General features: G+C 37.4%; 3 protein-coding genes across 3 annotated transcripts; 1 reads left to right on the top strand and 2 right to left on the bottom strand.

Annotated features, from left to right (window-relative positions):
- Window positions 1-4,718: 4,718 nt before the first annotated feature.
- On the bottom strand, window positions 4,719-5,057 carry LOC117280570 (uncharacterized). The gene has a single exon (XM_033660290.1). The coding sequence runs from the start codon at window positions 5,055-5,057 to the stop codon at window positions 4,719-4,721; it is 339 nt and encodes a 112-aa protein (XP_033516181.1).
- A 2,829-nt stretch (window positions 5,058-7,886) lies between these two features.
- On the top strand, window positions 7,887-11,108 carry LOC104112297 (uncharacterized). The gene is made up of 4 exons (XM_009622176.3): window positions 7,887-8,255; window positions 9,235-9,303; window positions 10,514-10,686; window positions 10,772-11,108. Exons 1-4 carry the CDS (start codon window positions 7,946-7,948, stop codon window positions 10,964-10,966), a joined length of 747 nt encoding a protein of 248 aa, XP_009620471.1. The 5' UTR covers window positions 7,887-7,945; the 3' UTR covers window positions 10,967-11,108.
- A 1,035-nt stretch (window positions 11,109-12,143) lies between these two features.
- Window positions 12,144-18,252, bottom strand: LOC104114267 (uncharacterized). The gene is made up of 9 exons (XM_070187931.1): window positions 18,078-18,252; window positions 16,936-17,262; window positions 15,987-16,112; window positions 15,868-15,907; window positions 15,695-15,777; window positions 15,028-15,096; window positions 14,866-14,919; window positions 14,202-14,330; window positions 12,144-14,043 (listed from the first exon to the last, which is right to left on the bottom strand). The coding sequence occupies exons 2-9, from the start codon at window positions 17,218-17,220 to the stop codon at window positions 12,439-12,441; spliced, it is 2,391 nt and encodes a 796-aa protein (XP_070044032.1). The 5' UTR covers window positions 17,221-17,262; window positions 18,078-18,252; the 3' UTR covers window positions 12,144-12,438.
- Window positions 18,253-18,668: the final 416 nt, after the last annotated feature.

The raw sequence follows: 18,668 nt of genomic DNA on the forward strand, positions 1-18,668 counted from the left end.
TGTTCCCATTTGCTCTTGAAGTTTAGCAAAATATTTGTATAAACAAAGGATATTAACAGGTTACATTTGTGGTGTACTTAATGTGATTAGTTAGCCATCAGAAAGGGGGAAAAAATAATGTCATAATACATAAATAGGCCCTCAAACTTGGCCTTAGCTGGTAAATATGTCTCCAACTTTGGGTGTGCACAAGTAGGTACCTGAACTTGTCTCCACTTTGTGTGAACATCCTGAATCGAGCAGAAATTTAGGAATAAGTAGATTAGGGTTTATGTGGAATATTTGAGAAGAAGAAGAAGTGAGATACAATGACTTATGGCTGAAAATTTGATTAGGCATTGAGCCCTTTTTCTATTTATATGTAGCCCTTTTTACATATAAGTGCCATTTACAAAAGTGGCCAAAACTAAGCAAATTATCAGAAAAGAAAGAATGGCTATGTACAAAATAAAATAACCGGCCCAGACATTAAGTCTTCCTTATTGGGCCTGAGGTTAAGTAGTCAGGTAGCCCAACACTCCCCTTCAAGTTGGAGGGGGAGAACACCTTCAACTTGGACAAGAATGACTGATGGAGTACACCAGTGAGAGGTTTGGTGAAGATGTCAGCAAGTTAATTAGAGGTGGAAACATGAAACAACTGGATCAAGCCATCCATTAACTTCTTTCTGACAAAATGATAATCCACCTCGATGTGATTGGTTCTCTCATGAAATACCGGGTTTCTAGCAATGTGAATTGCAGCCTGATTGTCACAAAAAACAGAAACAGGATAAGAAACAGGAACAGAAAGGTCAGGAAGTAGCCTAGTGAGCCAAGTTAGTTCAGCCACCATTTTACTGAGTGCCCTGTATTCAGCCTCAGCTGATGAGAGGGAAACAACAAGCTGTTTCTTAGATTTCCATGCTACCAATCAGTCACCCAGAAAGACACAAAAACCAGATACTGATTTGCGAGTATCAGGACAAGCTGCCCAATCACTATCAGAATAAGCTGTGAGTGTACAATCAGGAGAGTTAGAGTAGAATAGCCCAACATCAATGGTGTCCTTCAAGTACCTCAACATGTGAAAAGCAGCAGTCATATGAGGCAATCTGGGAGCTTGTAAAAACTGACTTAAGTGTTGTACACCAAAACATAGATCAGGTCTAGTGTGAGTCAAGAAAAGAAGCTTGCCAATTAGACTCCTATACCTTTCAGGATGGGCAAACAACTCTCCAGAATCAGCCTTCAACTTGGAATTCAAATCCAAAGGAGAAACAACAGAAGACACCTCCAAACAGTTATACTCTTTAAGTAAATCCAAAACAAATTTTCTCTCATTTAAGAAGACACCATCAGGTGAAGTACTGACCTCAATCCCCAAGAAATAGTGTAAGGTACCCAAATCTTTTATCTTAAACTCATTATCCAAAAACTTCTTAAGAGCAGAAATTTCAACAAGATTGTTCCCTGTCAAGATGATATCATCTACATATACAGTAAGAATGAAAATGTCACCAGAAGACCCTTTGACAAACAAGGAATAATCATTTAAGGAATGAGAGTACCCTCTTGAACATAAAGCTTGGGACAACTTTGTATACCATTGTCTAGAAGCTTGCCTCAAGCCATAGAGGGATTTCTTTAGCTTCCATACTAAGGGGGTAGATGAGGAAGAAGAGGAAATGGAATGGCCTGGAGGAAGCTTCATGTAAACCTCCTCATGTAAATCACCATGAAGGAAAGCATTATTCACATCAAGCTGAAACAGAGACCAACCATGCTTGACAGCAACAACTATAAGACATTTAACAGTGGGCAATTTTACAACAGGTGAAAAGGTTTCAGTGAAATCCACTCCCTCCACCTGTGTATCAAGCCTTGCTTTATATCTTTCTATATTACCATCATCTCTATACATTATTTTATAGACCCATTTACACCCAATAGGTTTCTTCTCAGCAGGTAGTTCAACAATATCCCAAGTATTATTGGCATCTAGTGCCTCAAACTCCTTTCTCATTGCATCCTGCCATGCTGGAATAGGTGCTGCCTGAGCATAGATGTATGGTTCAGATTCAGTAGACTGAGCATAAGAACAAGAAAAAGAGTCAGAGAGCTGACACTTGTAGTCTTGTAGATAGGATGGAAGATGGTGTGGTCTGTTAGATCTCCTTAAAGGAGGGGCAGGAGGTTCAAGAACAGGAGGAATTGTGCCAGGATTGAAAATAGGGAATTGAGTAGGTGAAGCGGGATTGGAAGCATGAGGAGAATCAGGAGTGAGCAAACAAGTAGAAGGTGCAGCTTGAGAAATAGAAGTAAGAGTAGTATCATTGATAGAAGATAATGCAGGAGGAGATAAGGAGGGACTGTGAAGATGAGCTTCATCAGTAGGTATAATAGGAGTAGGTACAGGATTGGTAGTGTCACTAAAAGGATCCAAAGCAGTACTGGGAGGGAGAATAGGAGACTGTGTGGCAGATGATGAAGAAAGGGAAGATTTATCAAAGGGAAACACAAGCTCATGAAAGACAACATCTCTAGAGATGCAAAATTTGTGAGTATCTAAACAATATAGTTTGTATCCCTTTTTGGCAAAAGGGTATCCTATAAATACACATCTCATGGCCCTTGGTTGTAGTTTATCCCTTTGTGGAATTGGGACAATTGCAAATCACAAACAACCAAAAGATCTTAGGTGAGAATAAGATGGAACTTTTCCATGTAATATTTAAAATGGTGATTTGTTGTTGAGTAATTTGGAAGGAAGCCTATTGATGATGTAAGTGGTTGTTAATAGGCAATCACCCCAGAATTTGAGTGGTAACTTAGACTGGAAGAGAAGTGCTCTAGATGATTCAAGCAATGTTCTATGTTTTCTCTCTATCACACCATTTTGCTGTGGTGTGTGAGGGCAGCTGGTTTGATGAATGATGCCATTATTAGAAAAGAAGGAAATGGCTATGTGACTGGACCCAAGTTCTAATGTATTGTCACTTCTAATAGTTTGAACAATCATATTAAATTGAGTTTTGACCATGAGAACAAAGGCTTTTAAAAGAGAAAAGGCATTACTTTTAGACCCCATTAGGTGAGTCCAAGTAGATATACTAAAATCATCCATAATTGTCAGAAAATATCTACAACCAGAGTAAGTAGGAGTGTGATAGGGTCCCCAAGTGTCAACATGAATGAGTTAAAAATGTGTATCAGTTTGAATGCTATTGTCAGGGAAAGACAATCTAGTTTGTTTAGCCATGGGACATACATTACAAGGAAAATATTATTTAGGAGAAACAGAAATAGCAGAAATAGTTTTCATTCTCACAAAAGGAACATGTGCAAGTCTTTAGTGCCAAACAATATCCATGTCATTTTGAGAAGCTTTATACAAGTGGAAATGGAAGTATTTACAGATGTGAGATTGTGAACAGAAAGATCAGAAACTAAGCTGCAATAGTGAAAGTTTTCAGTAACAGAGTTCTGTGGGAGAGATGTTAAAGGCAACTCTGACTTGTAGAGTCCATCATCCACTCTACCAAGCTCCAGAGGCTTCTTCAGAAAATGGCCCTCGATAGAACATCCAATATGAGTGAACATAACTATACAACGCAATTGTTGTACTAGTTTATTCACAAATATTAAGTTGTGATGAAAAGAAGGGACATAAAGAACATTGTGCAAAGTGATAGATTCATTTAAAGAGTAAGAGCCTGTACTTGTGACCTTCACTTTATATCCATTTGGAAGGGATATAAGATAGGGGATAGTTAAGGGAATTATATTGAAAAAGATATCCTTATTTGAGGTCATGTGATTAGTAGCACCAGAATCAATTATCCAGATTAATTTTGTAGAGTTGTTGGTTTGTGTCAGCATACAAGAACTAGAACCAGACACCATAGAATCAGACAACAATATACCAGCAAAATTGACAGATGCCATGATATGAGGTGAAGTGACAGAATCATATAGTTGAGATTGCTGAAGCAAATTTATCAACTGGGTATACTGTTGCTGTGTTAAACCAGGTACTGCAGACCTTTGACCCTCAGAAGGCACAATAACACCATTGTTGTGATTGGAAGTGAGGCCAGAAGAATGAGAGTTGGAATCAGTGGGAAATTCACTCTCTGCAATCACATTAGCTGCAACTCTCTTGCCTTTGGTAAACTTGAAATTAGGAGAAAACCCATGAAGCTTGTAACACTTATCAACTAAATGCCCGGGCTTCTTGTAATATTTGCAAAAAAGATTGCTCAGGTTCCCTTTAGACTGGTCAAAATTAACTCTTTGGGTATATTATCTTTGAGGCTGAACCAAAGGTGCTTTGTTGGTGAGGCCAAACACACTAAAAGATGCAGACTCAAAACTAAATTGTGAACCAGGATTCACTTGCCTTTGTTTCTCATCTTGTAGCAAGATGTTATAGGTGATATCAAGTGATGAGAGCGGTTGCATCATCAAAATATTACTCTTAACCCCAACATATATGTCATTCAGACCCATAAGAAATCGGTGGACTCTAACCTCTTCTTCCTCTTTGAGAAGTTCAGCTTTAATGGGACATGCACAAGCATTTATTTTATTACTACGCATTACCCTTAGTCCATCCCATAATTTCTTGAGTTTGTTGAAGTAGGAAGCTATGTCAACAGCTCCTTGCATAGTGAAAGCAAGCTCTTTCTTTATTTCAAAATCCTTGGTTCCATTGACTGTCCCATATCTTTTATTTAATTATTCCCATATGCTTTCAGCAGTTTCTGAATATTGAACACTCTCAGCAATTTCTGGAAAAAGTGAACTAGTCAGCCAGGAGATAACCATATTATTACATATGTTCCATTGTTTAATATGTGGAGAATTTTCAGCAGGTTTGGGACAAGTGCCATCTACGAAACCAATTTTATTCTTAGCAGATGAGGACACAATGACGCTTCTTTTCCACCCACCAAAACCAGTACTAGAAAAAGGTGTGTGGACTAAGGAAATCCCAAGTATATCAGAGGGATGGAGAAATATTAGATTAAAGGGATCGATGACATTGTTGTTACTAATTCCTTCAGTACTACCCATTGTTCTGAATACACTAAACACAGATAACAGAATGATAACCCTCAGACTTCGAGGAAGAATCAACAACGTAATTGTAACAAAACTCAAGAATTTTTGAGAAGAAATGATATTACCAAGCTCTTTTGCAATCGAAAAGAGTACGGCCTTGACAATCACGAGTTGAGGAGGCAAATGAAGGCTAAAACCCTAACTTCGAAAATGGAATTTGAACTCTAGCTCCAACAACTACAGTTACCGGCACGAAACTAACAAAACCTCAAATTGACTCAGGTATTAAAGATATAAACCATAAATCGAAGAGGATTCAAAAGGAAAACCGAAGAATGAATTTGACGAAAAAAAATAATTTTAGATTTTCTTCAAAATTGAACAAGGGTACCACCGCTCGATTCAGCGTGATGAGATCAATCAGGATCCACGCTCTGATACCATGTGAATATCCTGAATCGAGCAGAAATTTAGGAATAAGTAGATTAGGGTTTATGTGGAATATTCGAGAAGAAGAAGAAGAAGTGAGATACAATGACTTATGGTTGAAAATCTGATTAGGCATTGAGCCCTTTTTCTATTTATATATAGCCCTTTTACATACAAGTGCCATTTACAAAAGAGGCCAAAACTAAGCAAATTATCAGAAAAGAAAGAATGGCTATGTACAAAATAAAATAACCGGCCCAGACATTAAGTCTTCCTTATTGGGCCTGGGGCTAAGTAGTCAGGTAGCCCAACACTTTTTTAGTTGAATGCTCCAACTTATAAAATAACCATCTAGACACCTCCAAAATTTATATGCCACGTCAGTGTCATGTCAGCATTTGTGTTTATGTGTTCAACTTTATACAGGTTAGAGGTGCCTACTTGTGCATCCCTAAAGTTGGAGGGCATACTTGCAGGCTGAAGCCAACTTTGAGGGCTTGTTTATGTATTTTGCCATCTTTGTGTATAGGTACATTTGCCTGACTTTGGTACCTTGCTTTTTGGAATCTTTTGTTTACTGCATTGATGAAGTGAAGGGAGCTGAAATGTTTCATCTCTAAGAGATAAAGGTTTTAGTTGAATTGATTGATGTTGAATGTTGTAGTCCAGAAATTTGCTTATTTTGTACCAATCAGTGGGATGGAGCAAATGAAGCATCTTAACTTTGTAACTAACCAAAGGAAAAATATTTGCTCACGATGTGTTTACACCAAACTAAAAAATATGACCTTAGATGTTAAACCTAACCCACTATGTGGTATATTACTGGGTATGTTGTTGTTGTTATTTTATGCTAAACCTAAGACGGTGACTAGAAGACTTTCTTTAGCTAAGTCGAGGATTTATATACCTCCTCGAACTGCTCGTGTTTTACCTGTGATCTAGTGTTCAATGCAGTAGATAAAGCGGAATTAAAGTTTTCGCACACATTATCCTCCCCAGACTTCACTTATGGGATTACACTGGATATTATGTTGTTGTGTTGTCATACTATCCATAGAGCAAATGAAAAATAAGCGGAATTTAACCATTTTTTCATACAGTAGAAGATACTATCAACACTTCTAGCTTAGTAGCTTCGTTGAGAGTTTCTAAAGCTACTTATGACGCATTGCCCCAAGGATGTCCTATAGTTTCTTTACCGAATTGTAGTACAAAACTATCCCAAAGATTTCGATCAGAGCAGACATGTTTTAAACGTGAACACCTCCTTAAAAAATACTACTACTTTGCTCTTGCTCAACAAAATCATTACAAGCAAAATAATATAGGAAATTTTATCTCCTGTAGCAAAAGTATACACCCTATTTATTATAAACTAAAATTATTTTAAAATATTATTTTCTATAACTACCTTTTATATTTTATAGCAAAATAAGTATTTTATGGTATATACTACCATTGAGGTATGAAATAAGGCATGAAACACGCTATTTATGTTTTTCCTCTCTCTTAGACAGCTGGACATACCTATTTTTAAGGGATTGTTGTTACTGTATTCATGGATACATGGCACGAATACATGTGAATACATGCACGTACATCTGTATTCATGAATACATGCACGTATAACTGGACTGCCCTGATTTTAGGCGCTTTTTGCTACTGTATTCATGAATACATGGCGCAAATACATGTGAATACATGCGCGTACAGCTGGACTGCCCTGATTTTAGGCGCTTTTTACTGTTGTATTCATAAATACAGCAGCGCGAATACATGTGAATACATGCGCGTATAGCTGGACTGCCCTGATTTTAGACACTTTTTACTATTGTATTCATGAATAGATGTGAATACATGCGCGTACAACTGGACTGTCTTGATTTTAGGTGCTTTTTGCTGTTGTATTCATGAATACAGCAGCGTGAATACATGTGAATACACTACCGTAACAATTGAATAGTAGCTATAAGAAATAATTATGTATATGATAACTATATGAAGTTAATAACCACTAAACAATAGTGATTTCTGAAAATTACTCAATAATATACGTATTTCAATTTTCATTTTCTCATTTCTTGATCTTCAATGTATAAAAATTTGAAAAGATATACACTACAAGGACGGTCTTCTCATCTTTTAAAATTCTGTTTCCTTGTTCGTAAAATTAAAATCTTTGCCTTACATCACTTTCCTTTGTGATATAATAAATTCAAAGCCTTGTGGACGGGTCCCACTATATAGTTCATTTTTGGATTTATTCATAAATTATTAACCTTATGTTTATCCACATTCCACACCTTAAAAAAAATATCAACCTATCTACTCAGCTAAAACAATCATCAAAAACGACACCGTTCCACCTCTGAATTTACTTCTTATTTAGTAATCTCTATAAGTATCTCAGAGAGCTTCCTAAATCTTCACTCTCACTTTATTCCACTTTCCAAATCCAATCAAAAGCAATGATTCTACAAACCACAACCAATTCCTTCACATTTTCATCTCAATCCATTTCAAGAAACAATCTTTTCTTCAAAAATCTTACCTTTTTCACCTCTCCTTTGTTACCCAAATCTTTTTTACCTAATCTTGATTACAAGTTTTATTTGGGTAACAAAAGGAACTCACTTAGTGTTGCTAGTGGTAGAACTAAAACAACCATTCATTCTACTTTGCTTGAAGCTCCAGTCATATGGGCTGGTAGAGTTTGTGTTTTTTATGCTCTCTTGAAAGCTGGCTTAGCTGGATCTCCTTCTAATCCACTTGTCTCAGGTATCTTTTTCTTAAGATAAAAAGCATCAAGAATGGGCAAATGGGGTTGTTTTTTTTATAAGGAGAAGCATGATGTTTCATATTTGTGTATTTAGTTTGATTTGTAGTGTGATAATGAGAAATGGGGTTGTTTTGGTTTATGTGGAGAAGTATGTTTTTTTTGAGTCTTTAGCTTGATTTGTAAATTGTTAATGAGAAATGGGGTTGTTTTTTATAGGGAAAAACATGATATCTTATATTTAGCTTGATTTGTAGTGTGTTAATAAAAAATGGGGTAGTTTTGTTTACTTGGGAAGTGTGGTTTTTGAGCATTCAACTTGATTTATAGTGTGATTGTGAGACAGTGGCTTGTTTTTTTGTATGGGAAAGTATGATATTTGAGTATTTAGCTTGATTTACAGTGTGATAATGAGAAATGGTGTTGTTTTTTTACATGGGAAAGTATTATATTTGAGTATTTAGCTTGATTTGTAGTGTGATGATGAGAAATGGGGTTGTCTTTTATATGAGAAAGAATGATATTTGAGTAGGTATTTAGCTTGATTTGTAGTGTGATGATGAGAAATGGGGTTGTCTTTTATATATGAGAAATTATGATATTTCAGTACTTTTTGTAGTGATAATGAGAAATGGGGTTGTTTGGTCTATATGGAGAAGTATGGTTTTTGAGTCATTTAGTTGATTTGTGGTGTGTAAATGAGAAATGGGGTTGTTTTGTTTATTGGGGAAGAAGGGCAGCCTTGGCATAACTGGTAAAATTGCCGCCATGTGACCAGGAGGTCACGGGTTTGAATCGCGGAAACAGACTCTTGCAAAAATGCAGGGTTAGTTTGCGTACAATAGACCTTTGTGGTCCGGCCCATCCGCAGACCCCACGCATAGCGGGAGCTTAGTGCATCGGACTGTCCTTTTTCTTGTTTATTGGGGAAGTGTGGTTTTTGAGTTTTTTAGCTTGATTTGTGATGTGTTTTGGTTGTAGATTTGGAGACTGATGGGAATACTGATTTGGGTTTTGCCAAATGGTTTGAAGAGTTACAAAGCAAGCCAGGTTTGTGTAGTGTTCTTTGGTACATCTACTTTTGTTTGTATTTGTGCTTTAGAAATGAAGATTTGTATTGTATGAGTTGATCTATTGATATGCTGATCAACAATTGTTCACTAGTCTTATAGAAAAATACTGGTTAAGTAGAGGGGTTCTTTTTTTTTTTTTCTTCTTTTTAATTCTTGTGGCAAGTGATAGGAGTATTACTTACATGACCAACTGTTTTGATCAATGTTCAAAAGTCAAGACTTGCTTAGGAAAAACCAACATAGTAGTTGGACATAAACTATATTTTGATGGGGTTTTACGTCTCGAGCTCAACTTTAAATCCTTAAGGGGGTCGTTTGGTATGGTGGATAAGCAAAAATAATCCTGGGATAAAAATCTAGCACCACCTTACCCCTTGTTTGGTTACTAATCCTGGGATAGTCTCATGATTAAAAATAGTACCGGGATAACTTACACCTGCCAGAGGATGGAATAATAATCCTAGGATAAAGCTGTAAAATTGATAGATAATCCCAGGATTAATACAACATACCAAACAGTCAATAAGAAATAATATCAGTATAACCAATCCCAATATAACTAATCCTACCATAACTAATCCTAGCATAACTAATCACATCATATCTTGTCTTCAAACCAAATGACCCGTAAGAGCTTTGTTAAGGCCTCATGGTTTTGTATCTGTGAAGAACTTCCACATTAATAGGAAGGAAGCCTAATCGGAATGAACAATAATATTTCTTCTATGATCGATCGATATAAACATCAACAGCTATAGCACAAAAAAGAGGGGGGCCTACGCTCTTTGTGCAGTCTTGCATTGCCATAGGACACTGATTCTCACCTTCTTTGCCCTCCTTATTGGATGAAAGCAGTTGGAAGTGGACAAAATGAGGATCAATGAGAAGGGAATAACAACAATGAGAATTTGAATGTTCTTAATATATTCATGTTAATGGAAAATGTATTTTTGTCTTCGTACGTGATGTTACTTGTGCAAGTAGTTAATTTGACAATGCCACTTGCTACCTCCAGCGGTCGTACATATGCCACTTGCTATTGATAAATTTGTTCACTCTTAGTTACGTATGATTTACATATATGTAAATATAGTTGCTGCTTATCTCCAGACCAGTTATTCTCTGAACATTTTCTGCTATTCAGCCGCTTAGTAAATGGAAAATTTAATGAAATTCTTGTTTACCAGAGAAAGAAGCTTCTGACAGAAGGAAATTAGTGAGCAAATGGCATCCCACTACTAAGGGAACACTAAGACGAAATTACAGGATACCATCTAAACCTGAAGGGCGACGCCTTCTCAAAGCCATTGCTTCCTTGTTATCAGACGATGACCACTTCAGAGATGCCACTTCTCATAAGGTAATGAGACCTTCAAAAAATTTTGTGTTGAATCACATAAATCTCTGTTCAATATTTCCTAAGAAGTAGTTATTTTATCCTTCAGGGTTGTCAGATTAGGAGGGAGAGTGCTCATGGAGAAAGCGTCTGTTGCAACAATGTGCGAGCGTTGTTTGATGAGCTCCCGACGCCACATCTTATTGTCGAGATTACCCCTTTCCCTTCTGGTCCTCTAACAGAAAATGACTATGCCAAGGCTGAAAAACTAGAGAGGGTACTTAGATCAGGTCCTTCTGTCTGATTAGAGTATGCCATGTTGAACTCCTTTTTGTATGTATTTCTTCTCTTTGTACATAAGCAAGAGAAACTTGTGCAATGTTCCTACACTTCTTGTAAGCAAACTATATTAAGGAGGCATTTTCCAATGCTTTATTTTCCAGACTTATCCATTCTCCCGTTTCTCAACTGCATGAACATATGCTTGCCCCCCCCCCCCCCCCGGGCCCGGCTTCAATGCAATGATAAACGAGCAGTGTGTGTGTGATATGCACGAGTTCGAATCGCATCATGAACAAATGTCTATTGTCCATTGAGTTTCACTAACTAGCCATCAACAATTTCTTGATTATTAAACAAAAGAAAAAGAAGTACAAAGTATATGCTCATGAGATATCCAGCAGGGTGAAGATTGTTGACTACCTTCTTTTGCATTACTTGAAGCCTTAGGGTTGTTTGGTTGGGAAACAAATTGTCCCAGGATTAATTATCCCGAGATAACTTATCCCACCCTCTTATAGGGATAAACAACACTATAATCTCGGGATTATTAATCCCGAAATTAGTTATACTGCGATTTTATCCCAACCAAGCGTGAGATAAACTCATTTAAAATTTAATACCAAAATTAATTATCCTTTATCCCTTGTACTAAACGAGTCTTTTAGCGAACTCATTGTAAGTTCCTATCAAAGTGAAGATTGTTATGAAGAGATTCTTGTTCTAGTGAAAGCTTATTTTCCCTGACTGAAAGTATAAGTACAAAAAAATATGCATATCTCAAGATACCAACAAAAAAAAGAAAGATCTATATACTATCTCCTACTTCCTTCCAAATTTTGAAAGTAAAATACGTACAGCTGGTTGGGCTAAGCTCCCACTGACTCAGTGAGATGATTTGGGTAAAGTTTATTACTTTTCTTTCTATAAAATAAATCGAAAGGGAAGAAATCTAGAAAAATAAACAATAAGTCATTGAGCATCATCCTGAAAATCAATTTAGGGCTTCGAATAGTATGCAACAAAGTATAGTACACAATACCTCGTTTTCAGTATAAAATTCTGCATAAATAACATAATCCCCATATAATTAATAGCATTATTTGGTTTAGGGGGGAGTTAAATACCATAGACCAAACGTGATATTACTAATTCCGGTATAAGTTATATGAGAAAAAAGTATTATTTTATACAAGGTAGACTAAGAGAAAAAAGTACGGATATGCATCATTTATAGAAGTGTTTCCTAAGCACATTGCTTCTTCTGTAAAATGTATCTATCAGAAAGCATTTTCTGCAATACAAGGAAGGAAAATTGGAGGGGGTCGGTGACTGTCTCTATGACCCCCAGTAAAACGAATTGCATATTAGGCATTATCAGCGATACATGGACAACATAGAATTTTGCTTAAAGCAGGAGCCCCCCCGGGGAGGGGGGGGGAGGGAGTTTACATGTAACGATCAACTCGAAGATCAAATAACAACTTGCAGCTTGAATCATTTAACTCCAACAGAGGCCATCAAGTCTTCATATTCAGGATCACTCTCTTGTTTTTCTACCATTGCCGGATTACCACCAGGATGCGGACGCCGAGGGACAGAAGTGGGTGAGAAGGGGTCATATATTTGTTGTGCTCCAGAGGAGCTGGAAGCAGGCCTACTGTGTCGAAAGAATACATTGTTGGGAGCCTCAAAATTCTGTGGTCGAAGCATGGCCGTAAGATTATTTTGCTGAAGAGGCATGGGGTTTCCTACTCTAGGAGGGAAAGAACCTACATGATTAGGAGCTGGCCTAAAGTTCAGAGGTTGAATTTGAGGGCCAGTAGGTGAAGCTATGCCCTGATTTGAAAATGCCGGGTGCCTAAATTGAGGGAGAGGGCCAGCAGGTCCTCGAGTGAAATCAGGTGACATGTGTGGTCCTGGCTGATTAATCTGATTGCTTAATAGAGGTCTTGGGAATCCTTGATTAACAGGTGGGGGATTTGTACCGTCTATTGCTGGTCGTAGATAAGGGCGCATCATCTGGTTTGGAGGTGAAAATTCCTGAGAAAGAAATTGACCAGCTGGCCTGGAAACAACTTGAGAGGCTGGATTCTGTGGATGGTGAGGCTGGAATGTAAAATCAATACTGGTCTGCAGTGGTTTTGGAGTTCCAGAGGAAGGAGGTCTCATAGAATTAATATTAAGAGAACTTCCAGGAGTTGGATTAGGTGAGAGATTATGCATGACTGGTTGTCCGCTAGATACAGGGTGGTTCAAGAAATGAGCAGGGGTAGATCCTGAAGATGGATGCATTGGAGGAGGCATACGTGTTTGAGATTGAAAAACAGAATTAGTAGATGGAGTTGGTCCAGATGACTGGGGTGCTAAATTATGGCCACGCGAAACATCTATATGTGGACCTGTAGAGACACCCATTGGTCGTGAAGAAAGATGATGACTTCCTTGACCTGTCTGGGTGTTCCATGGTGACTGTGACCATCCAGGAGAGCTCCCGCCTGGGGTCAATGGCCGGTCTGAGTATGCCATAGGAGGGATAGACTGAGGCGTTGAAGACATAACAGATCTCAACCCCTGTGGAAACCCTGTTGGATTCGGTTGGCTCTGAGAAAATTGAGGTGGTGTGGACCCTAAAGATGGCATCGGATGTCTAGGTCCACCAATTTGTCCGAGATGAGTGGAAGGCATGAAAGGCTGCCGCATTAGTGGTGGTGCCTGTGGGCTAGAGTTAACAAAAGGGTTTCGCGGAACTGAACCAAATCCATCTGCCATACCCTGTGGTGGGCCAAAGGGTGAGGGTGCATTTGACGGGTTGGTAGGTAATGGAGATACTTGGTGAGGGTTGCTGACCAGGGATGCTGAAGAACTCCAGGAGTTAATGGGTCCTTGAAATGGAGTTACTGGATTCTGAGATGCAGGTCCAGGAAACCATTGTCCTTGATATGGCTGAAAATGACCTTGTAATTGAGCAGGTTGCATCCCCACAACTGGTTGAGCCACCCCTTGATTTACTACAGGAGGCGTCGTTGGGCCAGGTGTTGCTTCACCGGAAATAGTTTCTCCATCACCTGACGTTTTTGTGGTAGTCGACGCTGGAGTCACCTGAGAGCCAAATGGAACACTTAACTTTATGACACAACCAAAACGAAGTTTCAAGAAAAACGTTATTGCACAGAAAAGGAAAAAAGCTGAATTGCCACACTGACATTGACAATAATACCGAGTAAAACACATCATACTTCTGTTTAGTGTTTACTTACGGAAGCTGGGGTAACCAGAAGTTCAATTAAAGCAACTGCAGCGTCAACCTTTTCATATGTCTCAGCTGATACTTGGACATACATTTCCTCATAAGCACCAGAGTCATTTTCACCAGAAGTAGCTTCTATCTGGGACAGATGTAACATAAAGGTTAAATTTCAAGATATCAAGTTGAATAATAGGAACTTGCCGTTGCCGCTCGTATATGAGACTTGATGGTCCAAAAACGACGATAGATTGCATACTGGAAGCCAGTACGACATAGATTTTATAAAGCTCCTGTTCAGAGGTGTTCAAATGCCCATCTATACATCTATTTGAAGAATTACCTAGTCTAAGCTAGCGTTTGGACATAGATTTGATTGAAACTTGAAAAAAGAGTTTTTGAAGTTATGTTGAAAAATAATTTTTGAAAGTTGAAGTTGTATTTGGACATGCATTTTATTTGATGAAAAGTTGAAGATTTGTGAGTGGAAGAAAAAATTTCACCCAAAAACTGCCCTAAACCAGTTTTGGGAACTTGAAATTTTTGAATTTTTTTCCCCAAAACATGATCATATTTCATAAACAAACAATGTTTTCAAAAAAAATGAAAAAATAAAGCCAAATCTATGGCCAAACGGGAGCTAAAATATAAATGACGGATTGAATTGGGGGCATTACCTTCTCTCCAGTATCTGATTTGGTACCATAAACCTTTACTTGAGCTCCAGTTTCCTGGTTTTCAGTAATAAAAAACACTCAATGACCAGGAACTCTTTTGACTACTGTGCGATCTACTCAATAAGTAGAACTTCAAGGTCTTGGATGCTAGAAATTAATTACCTTTTCCAGTTGCTTATGAGCAGGGCCAAAAATCAAACCTATAAAATTGTACCCAGGATGTTCTTTGATCTGCATTGAAAACATGTAGAGATGCCTCATGAAGATCTACCACTTCACCTTTAATGAGAATTATGCTTAGTCTTACAGGAATCTAATTTCATGTCTCTTGATTAATATGCTTTCGAATTCCCATACTTGTATCATACAGCTTGACCTTAAATAAGTTAATACATCAATAAAGCAAAGCTTAACTCTTGGCAATCAGTCTAAAATAAAAGATACGACAATCAAAAAGGTGTACATCTGCCTCTTCATATTTAAGCTGCTCCTTTTTGTTGTGGAAGCAAGAGTTGGGGCAAGGAGACAGACAACAATTTCTCCATTAATCACCCACAGTGCATAGTTTTTCTTGTTTTGCAAGGCAAGCAATCATGCTTATCGATATCAACGCATTTTCAAATCTTATAAGATTTTAGTAGTAGTTACTACTTACTAGAGTAGTAATTTTAAGCCGAGAAGTGTAGTCCAATAAAATACAGATGATCCTTAAAGTTGCTGCAGTTAATAAGAATTCGAAAAATTAAGAATCAACTCACAGAACCAAAATGGAAGCTACTATAAGGAGAAAAGAAAAAACACAAAGTGCCAGAAACTGCATTAAACTTACAGGTAATGGGATCTTTGCCTCCTTGGGTACAGGCTTATAACCAGCAGGTGGCTTATAGCTGGGATTCAGTTTTAGAATCTCCCCTGAAAATGAATAAAAACAGGTAATTTGTATGGTATACTAGATAATGGAAGAGTAAAAGTCAGTGACTCAAGGGATCAATCACAACATACCAATGGCTTCCCGTCTTTCAAGTTCCAGTGAACACACACTCTACATCCACAGAAGACATCCGCTTTTGAAGCTAACCCAAGCAAAATTTGCAACTAAAAAAGCTTATAAATTATTTTACCTCATCATCAGGTTGATGATCCGAAGACTCATGATCGTTAGCAGGGGAGGCTGACAATGCGTCCTTGCTGCCTTCACCCTCCAATGTCCTAGAATTCAGTAGCTGTGTTATTTGATCCACCCGACTCTGCCCAAAATTTGTACCATTACAAGGCAGCGATATCACTTAGTGGCACCTGGAGTAGGAATTCATAAAAGCCATTCACACAGAATGCACCGACTCTTAGGACCAATGAACAAAGGGAAATCTTTCATTGCCACCAAGCAAAGGCTGGTCCTTCCCATAAAATTGGGGCCTTAAATGCCTGCAAGACATTTTTTTTGTGTGTGTGGTTGTGGGGGGGGGGGGGGGGGGGGGGGTTATTGGGATGCTGGAGTCGATAGAATTACAAAGTTCTTCAAGAAACGATCCACTTGAGAAAAACAGGAACAACCACATCAATTCCAAATCTAGGATGATCCTCATGTCGCATAAATATATGTGTGTGGTTATGTTGTATCTACTGTTTTGAATTGATCAATGTAACATAATACGTATACACTTTGAGAATTAATATGTACACACTTCTTATTCACAGATTATATGTATAGACTCATTGCACGTACTGTGTGTAAGTGTGCACTTATGCATATTCCATAACATTGTAAAAGTGAACTTTTACGGCAATCAGTGCCCTTTGCCCATGTTGTGGATTTCATAGGAAAAGGCATGTCAATGTTATGATTCTTTTGTATCTATATGGGAAACTTGTGCTACATAGACTGAAGGAGCACCAAAAAAGTGTAATTTTGACACGTCCTACAATGCTGAGTTTGGAATTAATGGCAGTTTATATTCTTTTGATGAAGAATATAAAGGTTATTTATTTCTGATGCTAGAAAGACTAAAAGGAACGTAAAAATCAATAAAAAGTGTAACTATATATATATTTCAAAGCATTCTAAAGCACCTGATATGCCAAGGCTCTTGCTCTTCTGACAGTAGTATCTTGCGTAAGATCAGGGCCCCACTTGGTTTTCCTTTGCACTTGTTTAGTGCTCTCTTCATTTACAGAATCACTACCTCCTTTTTTCCCTCCTCGATACACCGGAACCAATGAACCTGCTAACTTGTTTTTTGGTATCACAAATCCAGTTTTATTGGCAAACATAGAGATCTTTGGGCTGCTCAATGATGTTGCAGATGAAGCAGCCGTCTGAATGCGGCTAGATGCCTGCTCAAGTTTGGCGCTCATGTTTCCTTTTTAAGCACACTCCAGTACTCGGTATATTAACACCTGCAATACATTTGTGGTCAACAAATCAATCCAATGGGAATCATAGCCAATTGAAAGCAAACTATAGATTCAAGAAAGAAAACAACCCTACAATGTAAGTTACCTATCTAATATTGAATCAAGTTCTGACAGTAAGTATGTAAATCATTAGACAGCTATATCAACACATATTAGTTCAAGAGCTCATAGATACAAAAAAGAGGCAGCTATTCAACCAGAGGCGGATCCAGGATTTAAATCCTATGGGTTCAACTTTTGAAATTTTTAGCATTGAACCCATTCTATATTTAAAGTTATGGGTTCATATCTACTATTTTTGCAATTTTAATGAATTTTTACATATAAATTTTTACTCCGCGTCGAAAGTTATGGGTTCAATTGAACCCGTCGACAATGCACTACATCCGCCCCTGATTCAACACTCCACCTAATTCCACCAAATTTAAGTAGGTAAAAGCCACATTATAACTAAACTACTACTTGTGCTATTACTACACATAAAGGAAAAGCATTAGCAGATAAATAATTATATGGAGTTGTTTTTCCTTTTACAACATAAAGAGCTCTTTACAAATTCCATAGCTCGTAAATCTTAGAAAAGGCAACTGGAAATGAATATGAGGCAGGGTATCCAGTACACTTTTGGCCTTCACTAATCTCCTATAAATTCCATGGCATAGAAAAAACCAGAAGAATAAGAAGTATGAAATCCACGGAATTGAAGAACCTTAATATCAAAAACCCACTTTGTATTTCAGACCTAAACACACACACAAAAAAAAACACATTTTTATAAAGAAGAAGAGATGAAGAACCTTAATAGAATCACTTGAAGTGTAATCTACAGAAGCAAACACATGGTAGGGATAATTTGGGATTTTGGATTGCAAAAAATGAGGAAAAAAATAGGATCTTGTGTGAGAATTGAAGAGTGAAAAGGATGATTGAGTGTCGAGTGAAGAGAGTGGAGGTTTTTTGAGGGCTAATGCAACAAGGGTTTATAATTCCAGTGATTTTTTTTTCTTTTTTGATTTGTCATTTACGTTCCAAACTTTACTTTAAAAATCAAACTGCTCCTCTAACTTTAAATAATTAACATTATTCTCCTCCTATTTTATATTTTTTTGCCCTTGTCAATCTCAATCCTTTCTCTATGTATATATACTAGTAAAGGATGGCCCATGCATGAGCCCAATCACTATGTTGCAAGTCTTGTTTATTTATTTTTCTGGAAAGTTTGCACAGTTTAACCATCACAAAATAATAATCGGCTCTATTTTTTTGTTTATTAATATAAATACTATACATATTTATACATAATCAGTACTTATTTTTATATATTTGGTTCGTGACTGTAATTATTTTTTCGCCGATTGGACAAACGCATTAAAAGTCATTTTTTCCTT

The sequence above is a fragment of the Nicotiana tomentosiformis genome, chromosome 11 (assembly GCF_000390325.3).
Source record: "Nicotiana tomentosiformis chromosome 11, ASM39032v3, whole genome shotgun sequence".
In the NCBI taxonomy this organism is placed as follows: domain Eukaryota; kingdom Viridiplantae; phylum Streptophyta; class Magnoliopsida; order Solanales; family Solanaceae; genus Nicotiana; species Nicotiana tomentosiformis.

What these genes read in the sequence shown, in the direction of transcription:
- LOC117280570 (XM_033660290.1), bottom strand. Translation starts at nt 5,057, where the DNA reads ATGGGTAGTACTGAAGGAATTAGTAACAACAATGTCATCGATCCCTTT.
- LOC104112297 (XM_009622176.3), top strand. Translation starts at nt 7,946, where the DNA reads ATGATTCTACAAACCACAACCAATTCCTTCACATTTTCATCTCAATCC. An exon ending in TTCTAATCCACTTGTCTCAG is followed by an intron (nt 8,256 to 9,234) that starts GTATCTTTTTCT and finishes TTTTGGTTGTAG; the next exon opens with ATTTGGAGACTGATGGGAAT. An exon ending in GAGATGCCACTTCTCATAAG is followed by an intron (nt 10,687 to 10,771) that starts GTAATGAGACCT and finishes TTTATCCTTCAG; the next exon opens with GGTTGTCAGATTAGGAGGGA.
- LOC104114267 (XM_070187931.1), bottom strand. Translation starts at nt 17,220, where the DNA reads ATGAGCGCCAAACTTGAGCAGGCATCTAGCCGCATTCAGACGGCTGCT. An exon ending in ATCATCAACCTGATGATGAG is followed by an intron (nt 15,908 to 15,986) that starts GTAAAATAATTT and finishes CTGTGGATGTAG; the next exon opens with AGTGTGTGTTCACTGGAACT. An exon ending in TGAAAGACGGGAAGCCATTG is followed by an intron (nt 15,778 to 15,867) that starts GTATGTTGTGAT and finishes ATTCATTTTCAG; the next exon opens with GGGAGATTCTAAAACTGAAT.